The 21,527-nt window shown below is 37.9% G+C and overlaps 1 protein-coding gene across 1 annotated transcript in view; it reads left to right on the top strand.

The window, feature by feature from the left end:
- The window catches only part of HECW2 (HECT, C2 and WW domain containing E3 ubiquitin protein ligase 2), a 143,136-nt gene that overhangs the window by 113,967 nt on the left and 7,642 nt on the right, over positions 1–21,527 (top strand). The window contains exons 18-28 of the mRNA XM_053947323.1: positions 2,501–2,584; positions 4,366–4,475; positions 7,934–8,054; positions 10,056–10,169; positions 13,797–13,949; positions 15,966–16,064; positions 17,232–17,361; positions 17,953–18,099; positions 18,503–18,617; positions 19,386–19,471; positions 20,832–20,944. Coding sequence (XP_053803298.1) covers positions 2,501–2,584; positions 4,366–4,475; positions 7,934–8,054; positions 10,056–10,169; positions 13,797–13,949; positions 15,966–16,064; positions 17,232–17,361; positions 17,953–18,099; positions 18,503–18,617; positions 19,386–19,471; positions 20,832–20,944 — 1,272 coding nt within the window. The remainder of the gene's footprint in view (positions 1–2,500; positions 2,585–4,365; positions 4,476–7,933; positions 8,055–10,055; positions 10,170–13,796; positions 13,950–15,965; positions 16,065–17,231; positions 17,362–17,952; positions 18,100–18,502; positions 18,618–19,385; positions 19,472–20,831; positions 20,945–21,527) is intronic.

The following is a 21,527-nucleotide window of genomic DNA, read 5'->3' as shown; positions in this document are numbered from 1 at the left end:
GTTAGAAATCTGCTGGGATGTATTATACAAACAATTTCTGGTTGTTTGTAGTTTTATTGCTTCATATTCTTTTTCCCAGGGTGCTTGATTTCCTTCAGTCCGATAGCAATCGGTGTAATTTTCTTCATGTGTGTTGTGGGTTTTTTTAACAAATTAGAGTTCAAATTGCTCACAAGGCTTTTTGGTATTCCCTGATTCTGCTTCTAGTAGAACCCTGCTTCCTGATTACAGAATCATAATTACCCACAAACTGAGACTTTCTCAAGAAAAGATGGATTTCAGGTTAAAAGTGAAAGATCAGAGGAGAAAAGATACTGTTTTCTGTACCTCCTAATTTGCTTGAGATTCTATGTCCTTCTGTGCATTTACTTTGGAAGGAGACTGAAGATATGCCTTAACTGACTTTCTTCAGCAGAATGATTGGGGATTTTAAGGAACATAGTTTTATTTTACATTGAATGTGATTGGTCAGAAAAGACATTCTCTTAAGCTGAATGGTTCCATTCTAATTTTAGTATTTGAAGTTATTAATTTGATTAAGGTAAATTGTCTTCCATTATTCCTCTCCTATATCCGTCTAAAGCTGATGCTTCAATAACATCTTAATTTTTATAAAGATCCCAGTTTTATTTTTCCTGGTTAGTGTTTTAAGACCCTGATTAGGAAATTATTGGAATCCATGTCTATTTGACACATTGTGAGACTAAGCAACTCCATGGACATTGCTGTAACAGTTGATAAATTAAGACCTAACTAAAATCCTTCAGAATAAATTCTTTGTGTAATTTTTTTTATACTGCTTAGTACAACTGCCGGTAATCTCTTCCTTTGAGGACCTCGGTGCAGTTGAAGCGAAATGATAATGATATTAAATATTATTCTTCTTATTATTAATAGTATTGTAATTATTACATAGGTGAAGAGGAAAATTAGTATCTGGCCAGTGGAAGAGGACAAAGATAATTTGAAAAGATCTCTAACATTTTCTGTCTAAAATAATTTCTCATTCCCTTAGAGAAAGAAGAGATAAGAAGTTGAGAGTCTATTAAAATATAAAATGAAAGTATACTACATGTAGAAAGTTGCTGTTCAGAGGTCTCATGGTGGAGTGAGAACATTATATTTACCATATCTTTATTATGCATGATGCCAAGATTAAATATTTTTCCAAGCCACTGCAGGTAAATCTGAGAGGCTGCTAAATAATGTAAAGGGCTTCAGGCAAAGGCACCTGTTACATTAAATATAATTTATATCTTAATGGAAGATAAAAGCATATATATTAAAGACATGTCACTGAAATCACAACTCTCACTGGCAGCCCCAGGAAGTCATGGATTGCATTAATTTGGAAGGCTGCATATATTAGTTAACCCAGAAAATGTCCTTCTGGTTTCTGGTGTTGCTGCCAACCAAATGCTAAGATAAATTTTGTAATCCACCATTTATTTCCTCCAGCCTTGCCATTTGGGCACCAATGTGAAATGGGCTCTGGAAGTGTCCAGATATCTCTGCCCTGCCAATTGTATGGAGTGTTTTTTACCTTCTTGTCACTGTTGGTAATAGGGTAAGGGGTAGACAGACCTGTGTGCTGAGCTAATGCTGCTGTTCTTATACAGAGGTCTTTACTTTTCTGTTTGTTTGGGAGTTTTCTCCTTTAGATTTGGGACAGGTTTTACTACATGGCTTTGGTTCTTGTTTTCTTTTCCTCCAGAAGTGTAAAGCCAAATTAGAATTTATCTCTACTGTACTATCATACTAATAAAGAAAAAAGATGAAGGATGTACTTGTATTTCAGAATGCAGAGAAAGGCTCAGCAGAGAAAAAGAATAGGAATCCAAGGAATTATATCCAGTACAGATCCTAAAATTCTGTGTGTAACCATTCTCAGAACTTAGGATGTGTAGATTCCATAACAGTGACCAAACTGAGTCTAGGAGAAAGGATGTGTGCTTAGATGAAATAGAGGGGAGAAATAATACTGTTTTTTACTGGAAGATATCTTAAGTGCAGTGTGGTATGAAAATGCTGGCTTTAAAATCACGAGTATGCATTGTAATGTATGGCTTGCATTTGTACCAAGATTCAGAAGAGACGGTGAACTCTTTAAAGAGTTCACTTTTGCAGTAGGAATGTCCTCTTACAGGTTTCAGCCTACTACTTTGAATTCAGAGACATGGACTGGAGTGTGAATTTGAGGGATTGATGGTTTTTTTGGTTTGGCTTTTTTTTTTTTTTTTTTTTTTTTTTTTTTTTTTTTTTGGGTGATTGTACTACCGGCCGAGAGCATGAGCACATGAGCATTGAAGAGATGAGGACAATGGGAGCATCCTTCCTCAGAAGAATATTATACTGCTCACATGGACTTGGTGTGGCAGGGAAAAAAAGTAGAGAAAACCATAACCCAGAGATTTCTGATATACTCTGTACTTGTTGCTGTGGTACACATTGATGCCTTATTTGCAAAAGGTATTTTGAAAGCCTTTTTTTGCTTGCACAGGGAGAAGATCCAGTTCATCCGGACAGAGGGAACACCTGGGCTGGTGCGTTTATCCAGTGATGCAGACCTTGTCATGTTACTCAGGTAGGCACTGCTGCTGCCCTTGCACATGTGGAACACTCTGTGACAGCTGCTCAGGAGCTTTCAGGGAGCAGTGTGTACTGATGGTGCCATCCAATCATGTCCCCTTCACTCTCTGGACTTGCAGCTGGGAGAGCTACAGCTCAAGGCTCAGGTTTTATTTTCATCATGTTCAGTTCTAGATGGTAGTTGAAGGTCACACTTTTCACAAGACAATGGAATATGAAAGGCAAGTGCAAGAGCACCGTGCTTGTGATTTATATGGGTTTGCCCAGACCACCTTTAATTGTCCTGTTGCATCCAGCCCTGATGCTTAGAAAGGTGGTACAGCTCAGACCTTTATTCAACAATGTACCTTGTGCTACTTTTAGACTACATCTGTTTAATTCTGTGCTTTGGGAAGGTCCAGTTTGTAAAGGCACATACTTGAGAGGTGTTTTTATTACTTAATGTCTCTCTTGCCTCTTCACTGTGCTGTCAAGCATCGTCCTCTTTAGGAAAGGTAATATTCTTACAGACTTCAGGAAATGGGAAGCTGATTCTTCAGTAGTTTTCATTTAAGCTATTACCAAAAACCAGGCAGATTTTTTGCTAAAATTAAACCCTTTTGTCTTGATACTGTGCTCTCATCCACTGTGAAAGTGCATCAAGAAATTCATGGATACCTTTAAAATGGAATCTAGTGAAATAGAATTGACATTAGTAGTTGTATTTTGAGGCCAGGTTGCAAATTGATAATCCTTTCTGGTCCCTAAATCTCCAAATTATTACAGCTATTAAAAAAAAATCTCATTTGAAATCTGTCTTTGGGCCTTTTTGAAATGTAAATATTGTTTCTTAAAAAACTTTTTAAGATTTTTATATGTAACTTGGAGAAAAACATCACTGCAAAAAGAACTGTCAGAAAGGACCCGTTTAAAAAAAGTCCATGTCAAAAAAAAGTCTAGATACTTGTTCGGTGAACAGACTTAGTAAAAAACATCTTTTATTTGAATGTTGTTTTCAGTGCATTGGGTAGTATAAGATTGGCTTGCAGTTCTTTCTATAGCTCAATTTTTGAAAGTAATTTTTACATGCTATTGCAGCAGTTTGTGTCATGTTTCACATTCAAAATACCTTTTGATACCAGATCCATTCTAACATTAGATATTCTGTCCCTTTTTGGATTTGCTTGTGTCAAATTTGGGAAAAGACTGAAATTTTAATATATATATGCATACGTACACACACACACAGATACAGTAATTAGGCTGCAAAATGTTTGGGTTTTTTTCAGCTAAAAAGTTGTGTCTCAATAATAGATGAAGCATGAAGTAACTGAGCTTGAACATGCTAGTTGTGATACCTGGTTCAGCAGGAGTGTTATTAAACATCAAATGTTATTGCTAACAAGCTTACCAGTCAATATACTTAACAAGTTCAGATGTGACTCTTAATCCTGGAGGCTGAGCATGTTTCTGAATAAAGTTATTGACCCCTTTGTAATGAGAACATTAAAACAAAAAAAAAAGAGGGAGGCCCATGAATTTTCAAGGGTGATTAACTATATTTTAACCTTGAGAACAAATACCCATATAGCAGTTGCTGCTTTCCAGTACTTTCAAAATCAGCTTGAGGAAATGGCAAAATATGGTAAAATATTTTGTAGCACTCTTAAGTGTGCAGAGTGGAAATAGGTGACTTCCAAAGAAAGCAGGTTAATAACTAGAGATTTATCCCTAGAAAGTGATACCTGCCATTTATTTAAATAAATATGTTCTTTCTTCTTTGCTTCTTTTTGCCAGCTTATTTGAGGAGGAAATAATGTCATATGTGCCGCCACATGCCTTACTTCATCCTAGTTATTGCCAGTCCCCGCGAGGCTCGCCGGTGTCTTCACCTCAGAACTCTCCAGGTAAGTTGCTCAGGCAAAGCTTCTGCAGGGGCTCCATGAAACCACTTCTCATCCTTGATAAGACAAAGATCTAGAACTATTTTTGATCAAAGTCAACAAGTACAATTGCATTTAACTGTCAGACTTGAATGTTTGCCTTGGGCTCACAAGATTCTTTGCTGGGTGTATTGCAACTTCAGGGGTTGTGATTTTGTTCTGACTTGTAAAAAAACATGCAGACTTGTTTCTCACTGATGTGAAACAACTAAGTGACTGCTCATGCCAGCATCTTGATGCCTGGAGAATTAAAAGCATGGATCTAATACCTGTAAATTAAAATGGCAATGTAATGGAGCTGTGGGGCAATAAGGACAATTTTATGTATAAAGGCCAGCTTGTTATACTTTAACACGAGTTCAAAACCTAGCATACTGCAGCTATCTGAATATTCATGTCAGAATGGAAGGAAACTGATATTTCAGGTTCTGAGTTGCAGGTCAGAACTAAATTATTGCACGTATGACAAGTTCCATTTGAAAACCATGTTGGTAGATGTTGCTATGCTTAGTTTCCTCAAGATAATAGATATATAAATCTGAAGTGGCTTAAGGGGGTTTCTACAAATTCGATAACAAAAGTATAGTTAAATAGAGAACATTTAAGGTATATGCAACTCTAGGTATAGGTATTTCCAGACAGCAAGAAGTTTTTATCAGAAAAAGATCTGTGATTTTCATGGGCATTTCCCAGTCCACAATAACAAAAAGCTTTGCCTTTTCATGGAATCAGATTAAATGCATTCATAAGCATGTGGTAGCTTTTCCTGCTGTTGGACAAAGGACCTCTGTAAGATCTCTCTGAAGAAACTATCTGAAGACTTTAATGATCTTATGGCATTCTGCGAAGCAGTGAAATACAATATTCACATTTATTAATACTTGCAGTATGTGTATGGTTTAGATACAATTGTTTCCCTTTATAGAAAACAAGGGAATGATCTCCATGTATGCATCTTAGTTCCAACTGCAAACCTGGCAGTCTTTTATAAATAAAACCAGTTTTGGCGTCCAGAGTTAAGATTTCTTAATCAGAGGTGCATACACCAAAGCATGCTGGGCATAGCTTCATTCCAACAAAGTAATTACAAAATACACTCAATCTTTAACGTGTGATATTCTCATTTATTCACAGTAGCAGCAGATAGGAGAGAATGAACAGTGATGGGTTTAGTCTCACTCTCCTTAAAATTGTAATCTTTCTTCTGGCTCGTAGAAAAATATAGAGAGACCATTGAATCTCCCTGTCAGTCTGCAAGTATGCACGTTTGTGTTGGTGTACAAATGACTTTTTTGATAAGAAATTGCAAATAGCCCATGTTACTATGGAGGTTCTGTGTTTTCTCATCAGCTAAGCTGGCTGTGCTGCACTGCACGAGGTGGGGTGTTAAGGATCCATTGTTCAGATCAGTCACAATCACTTGTATTTTCTGTTTTGGAAAAGATGAATAGTCATGAAGCTACTCTTTATATCTGCTTTAGAATATGACCTCTTTGAAAATCAAGTATGATTATCACATCACTGGTGGTTTTTACCTCTTCCATTAACATCTTTTGTTCCCAAGGCGGAAATAATCACTATAATTGCCCAGGAATTTCTTGGCATATGCATCTGATTTGCAGTGAGGACTTGACATGTGCTGACAGAATATTATGATGCTGATCTCTGAACCATGAAGTAATGTGTTATCAGATTCATGTTTTGTGGTACCCTTCAAAAAAACATCCAGCTTCTTTGAGGGGTTAACATTAAAGTATATTTTTGTTGCTTTTTTCTGGTGACTGCATTTTTGTACTTAGTTTGACCCAAACCAAAACAAATGAGAGGGAAAAGGCTAGTAGTTAAAAGGCTTGTTTACTGTTTCTGTAAGTTTTCAGGAGATTTCAGCTGAATGTACCTTTAGAAGCTCTTGGTGCTCTCAGTAAAAGAGAAAAACCACTACAGATGAATCAGTGACCAGGATCTGTTTTTGCCAGAGGGGTCCTTCATGTTCCTTTTAGAGCCCTGCAGGTTCCATGATATTTACTATTCCTCCCACACTTCACTTCAGCCTGGAACAAGTGCCAAGTGTCTTTCTGGTCAGACAGGTCTTTTAAAGACCTGTTAAATGGCGTTCAGTGTTGTTAGTGAGCTCACTGGCTCTTTCCGATCTCTGCACAGATAGACTCTGCAGCTCCTTCCAGCCCCCACTTCCGCAGGATGTGCTGTCGCCTTTTCCGTCAGACCCATGGGCTTTGTGGCTGCTCTCCTTCCCCTGTCTCTGCCCACAGGCTGAACGGATGCACCTCCTCTCTTTTATTACCTGAAATTTCCCATGCCTTCCCCCACAGCAGCAATCACTGTTTCTGGATTGGCTTCGTTTCGTGCAGGGAGCCAAAAGCAAACTTGCATGAGGAACTGAGTTAAAAGCCAGAACTCTGCAGACAAGTGCTGCTAAACTGTTCATTTGTGCTTTCAGAGCATTACAGGTGACCATCCAGAGAAGTAGTTGGCAACTTATGTGTACTTTAGAGCATGAAAAATTTTAAACATCCTCCGAATTTTTTGTGTGGGATGTCTACACGGCGGCTCAGGGAAGGAGTTCAACTGCCTCCTTGGCACCCTGCCTCGCAATCAAATCAGTGGAAATCATTTATCCAGGGAGGCAGTGGAAGTCCTAATGATGGCCGTTTTCAGAATAGAGGAGACTAAACACCTAATTTGTATATACCGAACTTGTACATGCGGTTGTAGGGTAGGCCTTTTTTTTTTGGTGTGCAGTTCTCATCTCTCCTTGCTTTCAAGAAATTGACCCTCAAAAACAGTTTGTCAAAATTAAATTCAATTACATGACCATCATGTATGTTTCTGCAGCCACAGATTAGAAATTCCACAAACTTAAATTTGGTGTTCTTTCTATTCTTCCTATATTTTTCTTCCTTGTTACTTCCCTAGGGAAAAACTTCCACTAAGGAATGTCCAAATGTTTTCCTTCTTCCTCTTAGTGTAGTCAACAGGGGCAATGCAGAGTCCAGTCAGTTTTTGCTTCATTTCTGAGTTGTTGTTTTCCTGATAATATTAAAACCAGAATAGAACATTTATCGTATGAATAATTATAAAGGTTAGACATAAAGTGTACTTGAAAAACAAAAAGTAAAGTCCTTGTAGTTGCTTATGTTGTTTTTAAAATACATCTTTTGCATTGACCTGGATTTGCTCTTTTAAGATTGTCTTTTGAAAGATGATACTATTGGAAGTGAGCAACCAAAAAGTCTTGGATGCAGAGCAGAGTTGAAGATATGCAGCTTTTACTCTTTATAAAGGTGACTAAACCAAGTACATACCATGCATACCTTTTGCTGTGAAGGAGTCTTTCCAGTAGCAGATGGGACATCCATCAGTTCATGTCACTCAGCTCATTCTTTGCCTGTTGCTCCCTGCAGGTACTCAGCGTGCCAATGCCCGAGCTCCAGCTCCGTACAAAAGAGACTTTGAAGCCAAGTTGAGGAACTTCTACAGGAAGTTGGAGACTAAAGGATATGGACAAGGCCCAGGGAAATTGAAGTACGTTGTGTATCTCATAAAACTGGATTTCTTTTCAGGCAGCATGCTTTGCCTCACGCATCTGTAAGCTTCTTCCCATTAGAAAGAATGCGGACGTTATGGTTACCCAGGCATTTCTGGGAATATAAAACCTGTAACAAAAGACTTAATGCCAGCATGGAATTCATAGCAGAGCATACAGCAAGTTCTGAGCACCTCTGTGCTTCCTCCAACTATGTTTTTGTACAGACAATATTATCAATACAGTGCCAAAAAGAGCTTTGGGAAGAGGCCTGCAGAACAGGAGGCATCTGAATTCTTTAATTATGATATAAACAGTTATATTTTCTCATATATTTTTCCACTAAAAAAAATTAGATTGGCATATCTTTTGTACATCATTGCCTGTCCTGATACCACAGTCCTCTTTAGTTAAGAGAATTTGTGCATTAACTGTTACTAAACTCTAAAGATTGCCTTAAAAAAACTGCTAATATTTTTATTTTAGCACTCTGAATGGTAGAGTACTTGGAGTGAGGTCTTCCCTCCTTCATTTATTTGTTAATCATGTGATTATATGCTGTTATATATAATAATTGTCCTCACAAGATACTTTCAAAATTTTGTAAATTACCAAGTCTTGTGCCAGTTATCAAACTCATAGCCATGAGGCACTGGAACATGATTTAATCATTTCCTCTATTAAAAAAAAGGGGTTTTCTATTTTTTTCCTATTTCTTTCAGCCAGTCACTTCTCTTATTTTGCAGAAATCTGTGCAAAGCTCAGACTTCATTCATGTGAGCTTGTTAGAAATTTTGCAGAACTGAAATGGGATTAAAATGCTATTGTTTAGACAAGTCTTAAGAGGCAAAGGTTGAGCAATGTCTGCCTAGAATATAATGAAATCATAAACAGTTAAAGCCTTATCTATGCAAGTTTTGTCCTGAATGCTTGGACAAATAACTGGTGGGGAGCATTCGCTCTCTGTAATAGCCTGTTCCATTTCTTATTCCCTGACTTATTTGCCATCCCACTGTAGATTTTTAAGCTGTAGTTTGACATGTGAATGGAAGTTTTCTCTGGGTTGCTTTCCCAGGCAGCAGTGTTGACCTGTTCAAAGCAGGGCCCAGCACAGCTCCACTGCTGCCTGGGTCCTCTTGTTGCCCAGGTGCCTGCTCAGTTCCTGGGCTCTCCCCTTGCATGTCCTCAGCAGGATGGCTCAGTGCAGTCACTGAGCTCTGCAGGGCAGAGGGGCTTTGCAGGAGGCTGGGGTGGGTTCAGCTGCCTTCCTGCAGGCAGCAGCAGCTGCAGTCTGATGGGCACACACAATAGGCAGTATTTGAATACAGGGCAAGTGATGTTTCAGGAAACTAAGTAAACACATTTTTTTTTTGGCAGAGAATAAAATATTTAAGTAAGGAGGATTCTTTCACCTCTTATTTTAGATCTTTATGACACTTCCTCATTTTCACAATTTTTCTTTCAGAAGGTACATTGTGTTTTCACATAAGATGTTTCAGTGGGGTTTTGTACAAATAACTGCCATTCCTTCTGGACTTTTTGTACCATCCCACCCTCAAGGATAATGTAGGGATGTGTGTTTCTGGGTTTATCATACTGTGATTTTCCATGTTTTTATCTTTTTCTATGTTAAGAGATTGATTTTTATGGAAAATATGAGACTCTTACTCACAGTTAAACTCACTTAGGGGCCTAGCTTTACAAAAGGATTTCAGACTTAATGAAAAGGCCAGCTTTAAGACCTTTCTGTTTAAGACTTTCATTTAAGGAAGAACTAAGGTAGACAAAACAAAACTACTCTTCTTTGTACAAAGGACATTTTTTTGAAACATAAGGGAGAGCATTGGAGGAGAACAGGAGCTTTCTGATCTGAATAAAATTATCCAGCAGAAACAGGTATCTCTGAAATCACCCTGCTTACTATCCTGCTGTCTAAATAGATGTTTCCAAATGTGGTTCATGTTCACAAATTGCTGTTTCAAAATAATTTTGCCCTTCAGATTAATCATCAGGAGAGATCACTTGTTAGAAGATGCCTTTAACCAGATCATGGGCTACTCGAGAAAAGACCTGCAGAGAAATAAACTTTATGTCACGTTCGTTGGGGAAGAAGGGTGAGTAGAACAGGGAAGTATTTGTGGTCTGAGAACACGGTGTCTTGCAGCTCCTCTCTCACCAAACTTGTTGTCTAGAGTGAAAAGAGGAAGGACTGTGGTCAGGAAATGCCACATACACAAGCCTAGAACATAGAGCTGTTCAAGATGGCTTCTTAAGCATTTTGCAATGTAACATATCCTGCCTTTGCAGAAGTAATGTGAATGCCTATGTGAATTTTCCCAGTGGTTGGTGTGTGTTTCAGAATGTTGCTGGGAAAGCAAATTACAAACTAAACAACTTTCTTGTGTTTTTCATATTTCTTTTCTCTCTGCTGTTGGGTCTCTAGGGCTTACCAAAAGACAGCTGCCATTTGTTGGAGGGAGCGTGTTTTCAGAGTAGGCTATGGGCTCAGTCCTTAATTTAGCGCCTGTCTGAGCCACTGAGAGCAGAAAGCCCTCAGTGCTACAGGAGATACTCACTGCCTCTCCAGGCCAGGGCCTCCATCACAAATAAAAGCAACTGGGCTGTTGCCAGTTGTTAAAAAAACCCCAAATATTCCCCACGTTTCAAAGTCACATTCAGAGAATGCTCAATCTGTGTCTAATGAAAGTCTAATGTCTTACAGGTTGTGAGATGTGCTTTGCAAAGCAAGATGTGGTTAGATTTCCTTTGCAAGTGAAACTGAAACAATGTACTCTTTGCTGCTTTTGTCTCTTGATTTATGCCCCCTTTGGCAGGTCTTAAAGCCCACTTGTCTGTTGTTGAAATGGTTCATGAATATGTTTATAAACATTCAAACTTTTATTCCGTGATATTCAGAAAACTGCAGCACAGCTCTTGGAATGCTGTAGTGTGGGCTCTTGCCATGCAATGTGTGAGTCTTTAAAATGCAAAGTTGTAATAGAAACATCTCCTACAAGATTAGATAAAATTAATATGTCTTTGAAAACCTCTAAATCCTGCTGTTTGTTTAAAGTTCACCCTGAAGCACTTAGTGTTAATAAAGACGCAGTGAAGTCTTAAAATAAAGAGTGTTTACAGCTGAGAGCCAAGTGTGGACTTGTTCATATAAATAATATCACCATGCTGTCTGAGGAAAAAGTCAGAACTGGAATGGCAAGGCTGGTGCACAATGAGATTATGCTGTATTGACAAAGGAGGGTGGGGATGCAGGAGCAAGGCCTGTTTTACACAGCTCCTATGAGGCTTTACTTTCACAGCTACAGCCTCAAATCAGATTTAAAAATGAAAGGGAAATTTTTTAAATCATACATGAGATAGAGATTGATCCAGATACACCATTTCCATCAGATGTCACACTTTTGCATTTCAACACTCAGCAACATGAAGAGTGACCTGGAAATGGGAGTGACACCTCCTGTCCCCATTATATCCATCTCTACGTGAGACTCTAGCCTTAATGGAAAATAATCAGTTAATTAGGAGAAAAGTCAAATTAAAATGACGTCAGTCCTTTATTTACACATCTGTATTTTTAATGAAGAAAGGATGTGTGCAAACAGTATTGTTTCATGAGAGATGGTGCAAGGATGTGTGTCACATCCAAGTACTCATTTGGCCAGGTGAAGAAAGACAGGTCAGGGTGGAGGAGAGGAGGAATACTGAAAGTTAATTGTTTCCTATCTGCTCCTCCTTTTTTAAGAGTGTAAGTAGGAGTTTGCTTTTGCATTTCTTTTCCTCTTGGTAAAGAGATACAAGTCATAAAGTAATGGGTAAGGAAATACTTGCATAATACAACATTCTAGTAACTATTGATTTATTAGTATATAAAATAGTAAGTGGGGCAACTCAGACATGGTTATTGCTGTTCAAGTGATTTCTGTCATAAGTCTCGTAATGCGTATCTTCCTCAAATGTTCAGTTTCTATACTCATCAATTGTGATGCTCATTTAATGGTTTTTATACACTCATTCATTTTGGTAATACATTATGAAATTTAGATAGAAAAAATATGGTTCCTTGTTTTTCCTGAGTTCTTTGAACTATTAGGAAAAGCTGCTTTGCATTTAAGAGTGGTAAATCTGAAGTACTAATGGTGCTTCCTAGGAGACATGAGTCATGTTGCCAACAACATACTACTCTCCTGAATATCCAAATGCCCCACAGTTGCAGCTGTTGTGTGGTTGCATACCTCTCGTATGAAGTTTTCTCACCCTTGTGCCAAGCCTTTAATTGTCGGATAAATCTGACTGGCAGTGCAGGACTCTCCTGATTGATTTATTTAACATGACTCACAGTAACTGCATACAGAAGGAGCTGTATGAAATGGCTGATAGTCAAGCACACAGTTTCCTTTCTAGCTTAGGATTTCTTAGTGTGTCTGATTATCCCAGAAGTTTGCAAGAGTCTTGCAGATGACCCTTTACTTGATCCTGGTATTCATGCCAAGATCAAGACCCGACAGTTGTCCATGATACTGAACCATTTTTGAATTTTTTTTTCTCTACTTTGTTGATGGAATCTACCCCTTTTTGCCAGGGTAAGGATCTGTTTCAGTACTTCACTGCTGAAGCTTAACAGAAGTGAAATCCTTCCAAGTGACTGAAGGGAAAATGTTTTTTATTCAGCTGAGGAAAGAGGGTTTGTCCTCAGCTTGATAATGGCTCCTAGCCTTTACTTTCCTGACAACTTCATCCTCAAAAACAGCTCTCATTTGTGGTTGTCTTCTGTAAAAGTTAATGAGCCAAAACATTCGTAGCATGAGTTCTTTGTGAAAGCTGACCTTCTCTGTGGTACTTCTGTCTGTGCATTGTCTTAGTACTTGAGTCAAATATTAAATATTTTATCTATAAAAGATGTATCTTTCTGTCTATTTCTTCGGGTTATAAAAAACCTATGCTCCCCACTGGAAAACTCTTAGATTTCTGTTTTCCAACTCTAATAGAGCATTAACATCATACCTAACTCATTTCACTGGTGACCTGCAGAGTAATGTCACAATTCAGTCTCAGTGCATTGTCAGCAATGAGTTTGTTTATCATTCAGGAAGAAGGGGTTATTTAGATTCATTAGTACTGGAATCTTGAAATAGGGGAAAAAAAGAAGAAAACAACAAATAAAAAAACCCCACAAAGGAAGTGCACTCTCCAAAAGACATTTAAATGCACTCAAGTTTGGAAGACAGACAAGAAAATTTAGACCAAGAAACATAAATCACTGAAGTAATCTCAGATTATATTGCTAGAGAAAACAGAAATATTATCCCTCAAATTGTCCTATGGTTGCAAGTCTGCAAAGACAATATATGACCATTTTTTATTTTCATTGTTAATTTGTCAGATGTAGATAAGTCTGATTTTGGCTCTTTTCATGATTTTCCTCCTCCCTACCCTGGCCAGCCCCAATTATTTGGTTATATTCCTGTGGCAAAGAAGCCACTACAGCTGGAGCCAAAGCTTTTTTATGAGTGCAGCCCACATGGAGAACTTCATTCCAGTCCTGCAAGCCATTCCATTTTAGAATAGTCCCTTGAGAGTTCCACATACTTTTGCATTAAGCAATCTGCATGGCTAAGGGTTTTGGTTAAAATCTTACGAAATTTTAATCAAAATATAGTGTAAGGAATGTAGATTTAAAAAAAAAAGCTTCTTACTTCATAGTAATGCCAGGTTTCTCTTTAAAGGTTGGACTACAGTGGACCATCAAGAGAGTTTTTTTTCCTGGTGTCCAGGGAGCTCTTCAATCCATATTATGGTTTGTTTGAATATTCAGCCAACGATACCTACACAGTACAAATAAGTCCCATGTCTGCTTTCGTAGACAATCACCATGAGTGGTAAGAATTCTTTTCTTTTCAGATACAGTTTCTCTTATTCCCACTTGTAGAACAACTGCTCAAATCTGATCAAGACATGTAACCCAGAATCTGATCTTTTTAACCAGCAGCAAAATAATAGCATTTCTTTAGACTCCCTTGATTTTGGTTTCTCTTGTGGTTTTTAAATTATCTTATTTCTCACAAGGTCAGCAAAATTATGATTTGGAACATGTATCATGGGATTGTCTCACAACACAACTCCTTGCATTTCTTGTACATTAGTAGTCATTTCATCAAAGCAGTATTAACCTCTTGTGTATTAGAAAAAAACAAGAAAAATAACAACACATTGACTTTTTGTCAGCTAAGGAGATGAAGAGAGGTTTCAGGCACATACTACTGTATGTAATTTGTTTGAGTCTTCCTAAAAAGTACAGAGATCTCCTCAGTGGAAAAACTCCAACATACCTATTGGAAGAAAATCTGTGGTGATATCTTAATTGGGGGTAGGGGGGAGACTGCTGATCACACGGCTTTGAAACAGTCTGTACATTCAGTCATGCTTCTAAAACAGTTATCGAGGATTTTTGCCTAATCCTATTTTCACAATTATAAGCCAGTTTACATCACCCTCAGTTGATTTAAGCCATGGCTTCACCATAAATCTGTAAAGCTGTGCTGTGACTATTGACAGAATTCTGCTGTGTAAGTAGTTGGATTACATTAATAGTGGAATGACAGCTACTCATCTCTGTAGGATACATATGCACTGAGTTCTTATTTTTTGAAAGCCAGTTATGAAGAATGAGTATTAGAGGGGAATCTCATTACTAATTTTACAAATTAAAAGAAAATATCTGGTTGACAGTTCAGTTACTTGAAGCAACCTGCCTGTTGAACTCCAGTATCTCAAGTCTCTATTGGAAAGGCAGAACAGCCTGGCATAGAGGTGAGAGAAAACCCTTAGGTGCTGTGCAGCTTCTGCCAGTGGTTTTTATTCATCCCTGGCTTCTGCAGTGCTGGACCAGAGACCTGGGGAATGAAGGAGGCATGAGCCCTATCTCTTTCAGGGAGTGCTGCTTTTGTACAGCCTCAGGGGGAATTCAGAAAATGCAGCTGTGACAAGCAATTTATTCATAGAAAGGGGAAGGTTCTGCAAGTCACATCCTCGTCTTGCAAAGATTGTACAAGCAGGTATAATAAAGCCCTAATTTTTCCAAGAAAAATGTTGTAAAGGATACATAAACAGAAAGTTCAAGAAACATTTATTCTGAAAACAAACACTAGACTTTAATCTAGTTCTAGAATTGTGGAAGAGTTTCCATGATGGATCTTGATTCTCATGGGAATGTTTGGAAAGACCCTCCTATTTCAAGGTTGAGAGCAAACTTCCTCCTTACACACCCAACAAAATGAAGATAATAAGGGAAGAAAAAGAGAGGTGAGAGAAGATTTAGATCCTGTTGACATAAGGCTGGAGAACACTGGAATACATAGAAAACTTTCTGGCACTCTTTGTGAAAATATACATAGAACTCCTTAACCACAGTCAGAAGAGGGAGCAAGGAGTCCCTGCCAGTAGGAAAGACAGGCAGCATGAGCTGTCAGGCTGGGAAAGATTAGAAGAAACTTTGGCCTCTCTATAACATGAAAACAAGTTAATTCTGTAGGGGTGTGAAATAGAAATAGGCAGTGGCTATCATTTTGGGAGATAATGCATTTATAAAGTGCTCTAACCCAATCAGCTCTGGCAGGAGCTGATTGGGTTAAATATAGATTTGACATTTTTGAGCAGTTGTAACTTAGGTATCGGATGGATTTACCACACCCTGCAGACTTGCTTTTTAAATTATTTTTTTCCCTGAGCCTTACTGAGAATGTTAAAGAAACCCAAGAAATAAACAAAAATACCACAATTTAGACATAGCTGTCTGATTTAATAATGCTGTTTGGAAATGCATGCAAGTTTTGATGACAGAGCAGTGTACCAACCACAAAGTTTCAGTATCATGACCGTAACTCTTTCTCTTCCAGGTTCAGGTTTAGTGGTCGAATTCTTGGTCTTGCTCTGATACATCAGTATTTGCTGGATGCCTTTTTTACAAGACCCTTTTATAAAGCCCTCCTCCGAATGTGAGTAGAACTGTTCTGTCTCCTCTTTTGTTTGGTTCCATCCCCATCAATGATGCCATTTTGTGTATGGATTATTTATGATGCTGTATTGACAAAGGAGACAGGCCATTATTTCTAATTTAATAAACTGATTTCAATCCATAACTTTTTTGAAAAACTTCCTTGTTTCCACTACCTCAGAATGTTGTTTGTGATCAGTATGAGAACCTTGTGTTTTGTTTTAGCCCTGTTTTCAGCTTTCTTCTGCAAAATCTTAGACTTGAAGATGTACAGTGCAAGTGCTGTGGGCTTATTCCAGATACTAATAGAAGAGTTCTTATTCCTTTGTCATGTAATGACTCACAGGATAGGATATGAATCACTTCATAACTTAGACTGCACCGTCCATTCTCAGAGGTAGACTGATTGTTGGCAATTTCCATTTTGAGGAGCTATACTTTGATAGACTTCAGACTTGGTTTCCAGAACTACTGCTTCTGTTCTGGCTAAAACAATGAGAGCTGTGCTTGCTCAGCATGTCTGGAACCTAAGACATAATAAACTTAAGGTGCTTTACTTTTTATTTGAAAGCTGGTTTTGAGATGTCTGGAAGCATTTTATTCCTATAAAACATTGCATGTTCGAGTAGTGGGAAATAATTAATCCATTCCTAGTGCACATATATTTTTAAAACACTTAAATGCTAGCAGCATCATTTTAGTAAGAAGGACGAGGTAAGGGAAAGTATGGCAAGTATGTGGTAAGCTGGAAATCTAAGCAGTTCAGCAAATAATGGAGATGAGGCAGTGTAGCTACATAAACAAAAAGGACACTGCTTGCTTGTTTAAAAAATCTTAAAATTTCATTTATTATTTGAATTCTTTATCTCTTCAATGTTTGTATTTTCATAATTCCTAAATGTGCTTTACAGGAAATATGGGGCAGACTCACCATTAAGAAGCAATGTGTCTTCAAATTAAATTCTGGAGTTTTGTATATTTACAGAGTTATTTTGTGTTATACAGTAAGTGCTGTTACCAGGCAAATAAACAGAGATTTGAAGTTGTCCTCTTTATTAATGTTTCTCTTGGCTCCCATTCACAGTCTGTTTTGTCTGAGTTTAGTTACTGAGCACAGGCTGCTGCCATCATTTCTATTTGTGTGTTTTCTTCTTCTTTTTTCTGTCAGACTCTGTGACCTGAGTGACCTGGAATATCTGGATGAGGAGTTTCACCAGAGTTTGCAGTGGATGAAAGACAATGACATACACGATATCCTAGATCTCACGTTTACTGTAAATGAAGAAGTTTTTGGGCAGGTGTGCAAGTTTCTTCATTTCCTTGGTGCATTCTACTGCTAGATAAACATTTATTTGGACAGAAGAATGAGTGTCTCTACATGCTGCTTTGAACTTGTATTTAAAAAATTCCTGCTGGTGAAACCAATGTTGAAATCTGAAGAGGAATTAATATTTGTAACTAGTCAAAAACGTTTTCCTGGTTAAGGAGATTTTCTGGAGAGTATCCAAAATATCAGACTTTAGGATTGCTTTGCTAGAAGTAGTTTACCTGAATTTAATTGTAGCAAAGTTGCCATTCAGAGGTATTGCAACACCTTTGTTAAGGTGTTGTTCAGAAAACTTCAGTGTTTTAGTCACTGTAAAGATTGTTGCTTCTTCTCAGCTTATTCTTAAATCTTATTATGAAGGTTCCTCAGACTAAATGGAGTTTAAAATATTGTTGTAAAAAATAATTTTTGTATGTTCTCTTACTTCACATATTCCAGTTTGCTTGTCAGGCTTGGTTAGTGATTTTGAGGAATTACTTCAGCTTAAAAATTTAAATTACTACAATTCCTTCTTTTATCTTTATAATAACTGTGTTGTCACTTGGTCATTTTTTGTCCTAAGATCACAGAACGGGAACTAAAACCAGGAGGTGCCAATATTCCAGTCACTGAAAAGAACAAGAAAGAATATATAGAGAGAATGGTGAAATGGAGAATTGAGAGAGGAGTTGTACAACAAACAGAAAGTCTGGTTCGTGGTTTCTATGAGGTAAAAAGCTCCAAAATGAAATTAAATTTTTTTCTCCTTCCAAAATATTTTTCTCCTTATATACATTTCCAAAATACAGGGTCCCAAATATAATCAGAAATGCCCTTGCAGATATTGGAAGAGGAAGGGAGGGTAAAAAAAATTTTTTTTGTCATTTATATAAAAGACTTGTGGTTATGTATCTGCTTTGCACTGGACAATACTCTCGATCACTGTATGATTAGCATTGAATCCTTGCTCTGTTTCTGCATTGGGTCTCTGAGACTTGTTTGTTTAAAAAGACAAAACCTGAATTCTGAATTACCTGAATGATACCTGGTAAATACCTTAGTAGCAGACTTTATGGGGAGGCACAAATCAGTACATGAAGAAGTGTTGCTATGCATTTTATTTCCTTTCACAGGTGGTTGATGCAAGACTGGTTTCTGTATTTGATGCCAGAGAACTGGAACTGGTTATAGCTGGAACAGCAGAAATTGACTTGAGTGACTGGAGAAATAATACAGAGTACAGAGGAGGTAACTTGAATTTTGACTTTTTCAGTGAGAGTGTTGAGGGCTCTGGATCTACCTAGTTCTCAAGACAGTAAAAAACCATCCCATGAGATACATTTATAGTAACTTTTGAACTTCTCTGGTTAAGTTAGTGTTGGGAGAAGGTAATTTTTCCATTTTAGTTTGCTTTGTTGCATCCCCTTGCAGCTCTTTCCTGGCTGTTCTTGCCAAGACCGCACGACAGAACACTCTTCTCCACAGAAAGTACCATGCTCAGCTGCACACTGGGAGGTACCTGGAAGAGAAATGGAAATGGTGGCCATTCTTAGCTGGATGTTCCTCTTTTTTTTTTTTTACACACTCAATGTTGACAGGAAATTAGAAGCAATCACAGTGACTGCAGGCTGGTACTTGAGGTAATTTGAGAGCAACAGAAGATTTGGGAACTGTGAGATACTGTGAGATGGTTGCAGCATCATTTGTAGTTTTGGGTAGATAAGTAGGACAGTATTGGAATATTTCAAGAATTAGCATTCCTGTTAGTGACTGATTAATGTAAGAAATGATTGCACGATGGATCTCAATTCTTTTTGTCATAGTACATTCATTCTCTGCCTTTAGGATTTTTAAGCATTTTAGGAGTATTTCTCTCTCACCTGCTGCCTTTTGATGCAAGTGGATAAAGAATATGGCATTACTGTGACTAGGGACAAACCAGGAAAAGCTTACTAACTATTCCCTCAACCACTTTCAGAGCACCTGATAATATGAAGGCTCTTGTTGTTTTAACAGGTTATCATGACAATCACATTGTAATTCGGTGGTTCTGGGCTGCTGTGGAAAGGTTCAACAATGAACAACGTCTAAGACTTTTACAGGTAAGAAATCATCTGATCTGTGGAAAAATAATTAAAATTTGGTGCTAAAATAGCCCCATTCTGGTTTAGGATACCCAGAAATTATGGTGATGTTTACTAGTGGGAATAGCCTGAGTCAGAGGCTAAATGTAATAATTTCAAGTGACAGAAGCTCACAGCTATTTTTATAGATTTCTAAGTTTAAAAGTACCTTTAAGATACAATAGCTGATTGCAATAATTCTTTACTATTGTTTGATTAAAAGTACATTAAGACTCCTAAAGATAGAAAAGGAAAACTGTGTAACTGGTTATGTCATTAGGTAGAAATGTTAATAGTATTTATACAGCTTAGGAAGGAGAAAGCTTAGATGGAAGTTCAAGGCCTCAAATTAGAAAATAATGATGGAAACCTTAAAGTCAGTCCAATTCCATTTTCACTAAACCTGCAGGTTCCAGTCACCCTGCTGCTGAAGGACAAAATATCTCAACAGAAGAATATTTATACATGTGTGTTTACTACTGAGTTAAATTTTTTAAGTTCAGGTTACATCCATCCTATCTGTAAAGAAACAGACAAACCTCTACTGCAAACCATACCACGTTATTGATCTAATATGAAGTCTGCTGGTTTTAACAATTCAGAATTTTTATCTGATCACTGAGTTACGAAGAATTTTCTTTTTTGAATCTGTTTTTTTTTAAAGTCTGTAAAAAAGGCAGTCAGGAACATCTCATTTGATGGAGAGACAGAAATGTCTGCTTGTATGCTCCTGTCACATCTGTTAGTCAAAAGTTTTTATAATATCCATTATAAATCATTACAATTTAAGTAGTCTCTGATCTGTCAAAAGCTACCTTTGATCTCTTTATGACAGGTTGTAAATAAAACTGCTCACTAGTCAGTATTTCAGCAAATGTCAGTGGGCATACCTAACCTTCAGAATTTTGTCCTTTTCATACAGTAGTTAACTGTGGTTTGTAAAGCAAAGGAAATCCATACAGCTAGAAGGGCATAGCATGAAGCCATCAGATATTACTACTTGTATTAATTCCTTTTAATGTAGGAAACGGCAGCAAAAAAACTCACTTAGGCTTAAGTCTGAGTAACTGGATACTGACAGTGTATTATTCTACAGTATTTATGCAGCAGAAAACCTGTGGAGGAAATTAATCTGCTAAGTTGCCTCTTCTAGAGCCCAGCCAGGAAATGGTCTGTTTGCCCTTAGCCTCCATGTAAAGTAGCATTTATTGCTTGTGCCTCACGAATTTCCTTGCTTTGCAAATGCTTTTCCCAAAGTGTCTGGGCTGTGGTGGGTGTGCTGCTGTGAGTCCCCCCAGCCCTGTGTGCAGCCCTGTCCTGACGGGTGTTTGTGCTGCAGTTTGTCACAGGCACGTCCAGCATTCCCTACGAAGGCTTTGCCTCTCTCCGGGGGAGCAATGGGCCCAGGCGCTTCTGCGTGGAGAAGTGGGGGAAGATCACTGCTCTTCCAAGGTACAGCTCTGGGGGCTCTAATGCCAGGGTGGCTTCACAGTGCCACTCTCTGGGGTAACAGATCAGCTGTTTGACAAACATTAACAAGCCTTCACTGAATATGCAAATGCACCTTCTCTTACATGCAAATTTCCTTCCCAGTTGTTGCAGTGTCTGATGCATCTATTTTGGTTTGAACTCAGTTTTGTTCTCTTAAGGTGGACAAGGCAGTGTAACTGTGGCTGACATCCATATTGTGTTTTTCTAATGGAAAATTATCTTAGAATTATAGCTACTTCTGACTTTCTGTGTTACATTTGATTAAATGTGCAAGTATTTACTTACTGAACATGCAGTTCACAAGTTAGGAGCAAAAATTAATGTGAATTTAAATTAAATAGCTCTTGTGACTGTGTCTGACTGAAAGCTACTATCATATTTTTTGCATCAGACATGGGCTTTATAGTATAGTTTAGTGATACAATTTTTATGCTCGGTCTGATGTTGAGTGTTAACAAATACTGAAGAGGCAAGTTGTGAGTGCAGAATTGGTGGGAGGGAGTCATTTCACTTGAGAAGCAGCAAGGGAGGCAGAAGAAGGTGA

This window comes from Vidua chalybeata, chromosome 7 (assembly GCF_026979565.1).
Source record: "Vidua chalybeata isolate OUT-0048 chromosome 7, bVidCha1 merged haplotype, whole genome shotgun sequence".
NCBI lineage: Eukaryota > Metazoa > Chordata > Aves > Passeriformes > Viduidae > Vidua > Vidua chalybeata.
This window is presented reverse-complemented; position numbering and strand designations above follow the sequence as displayed.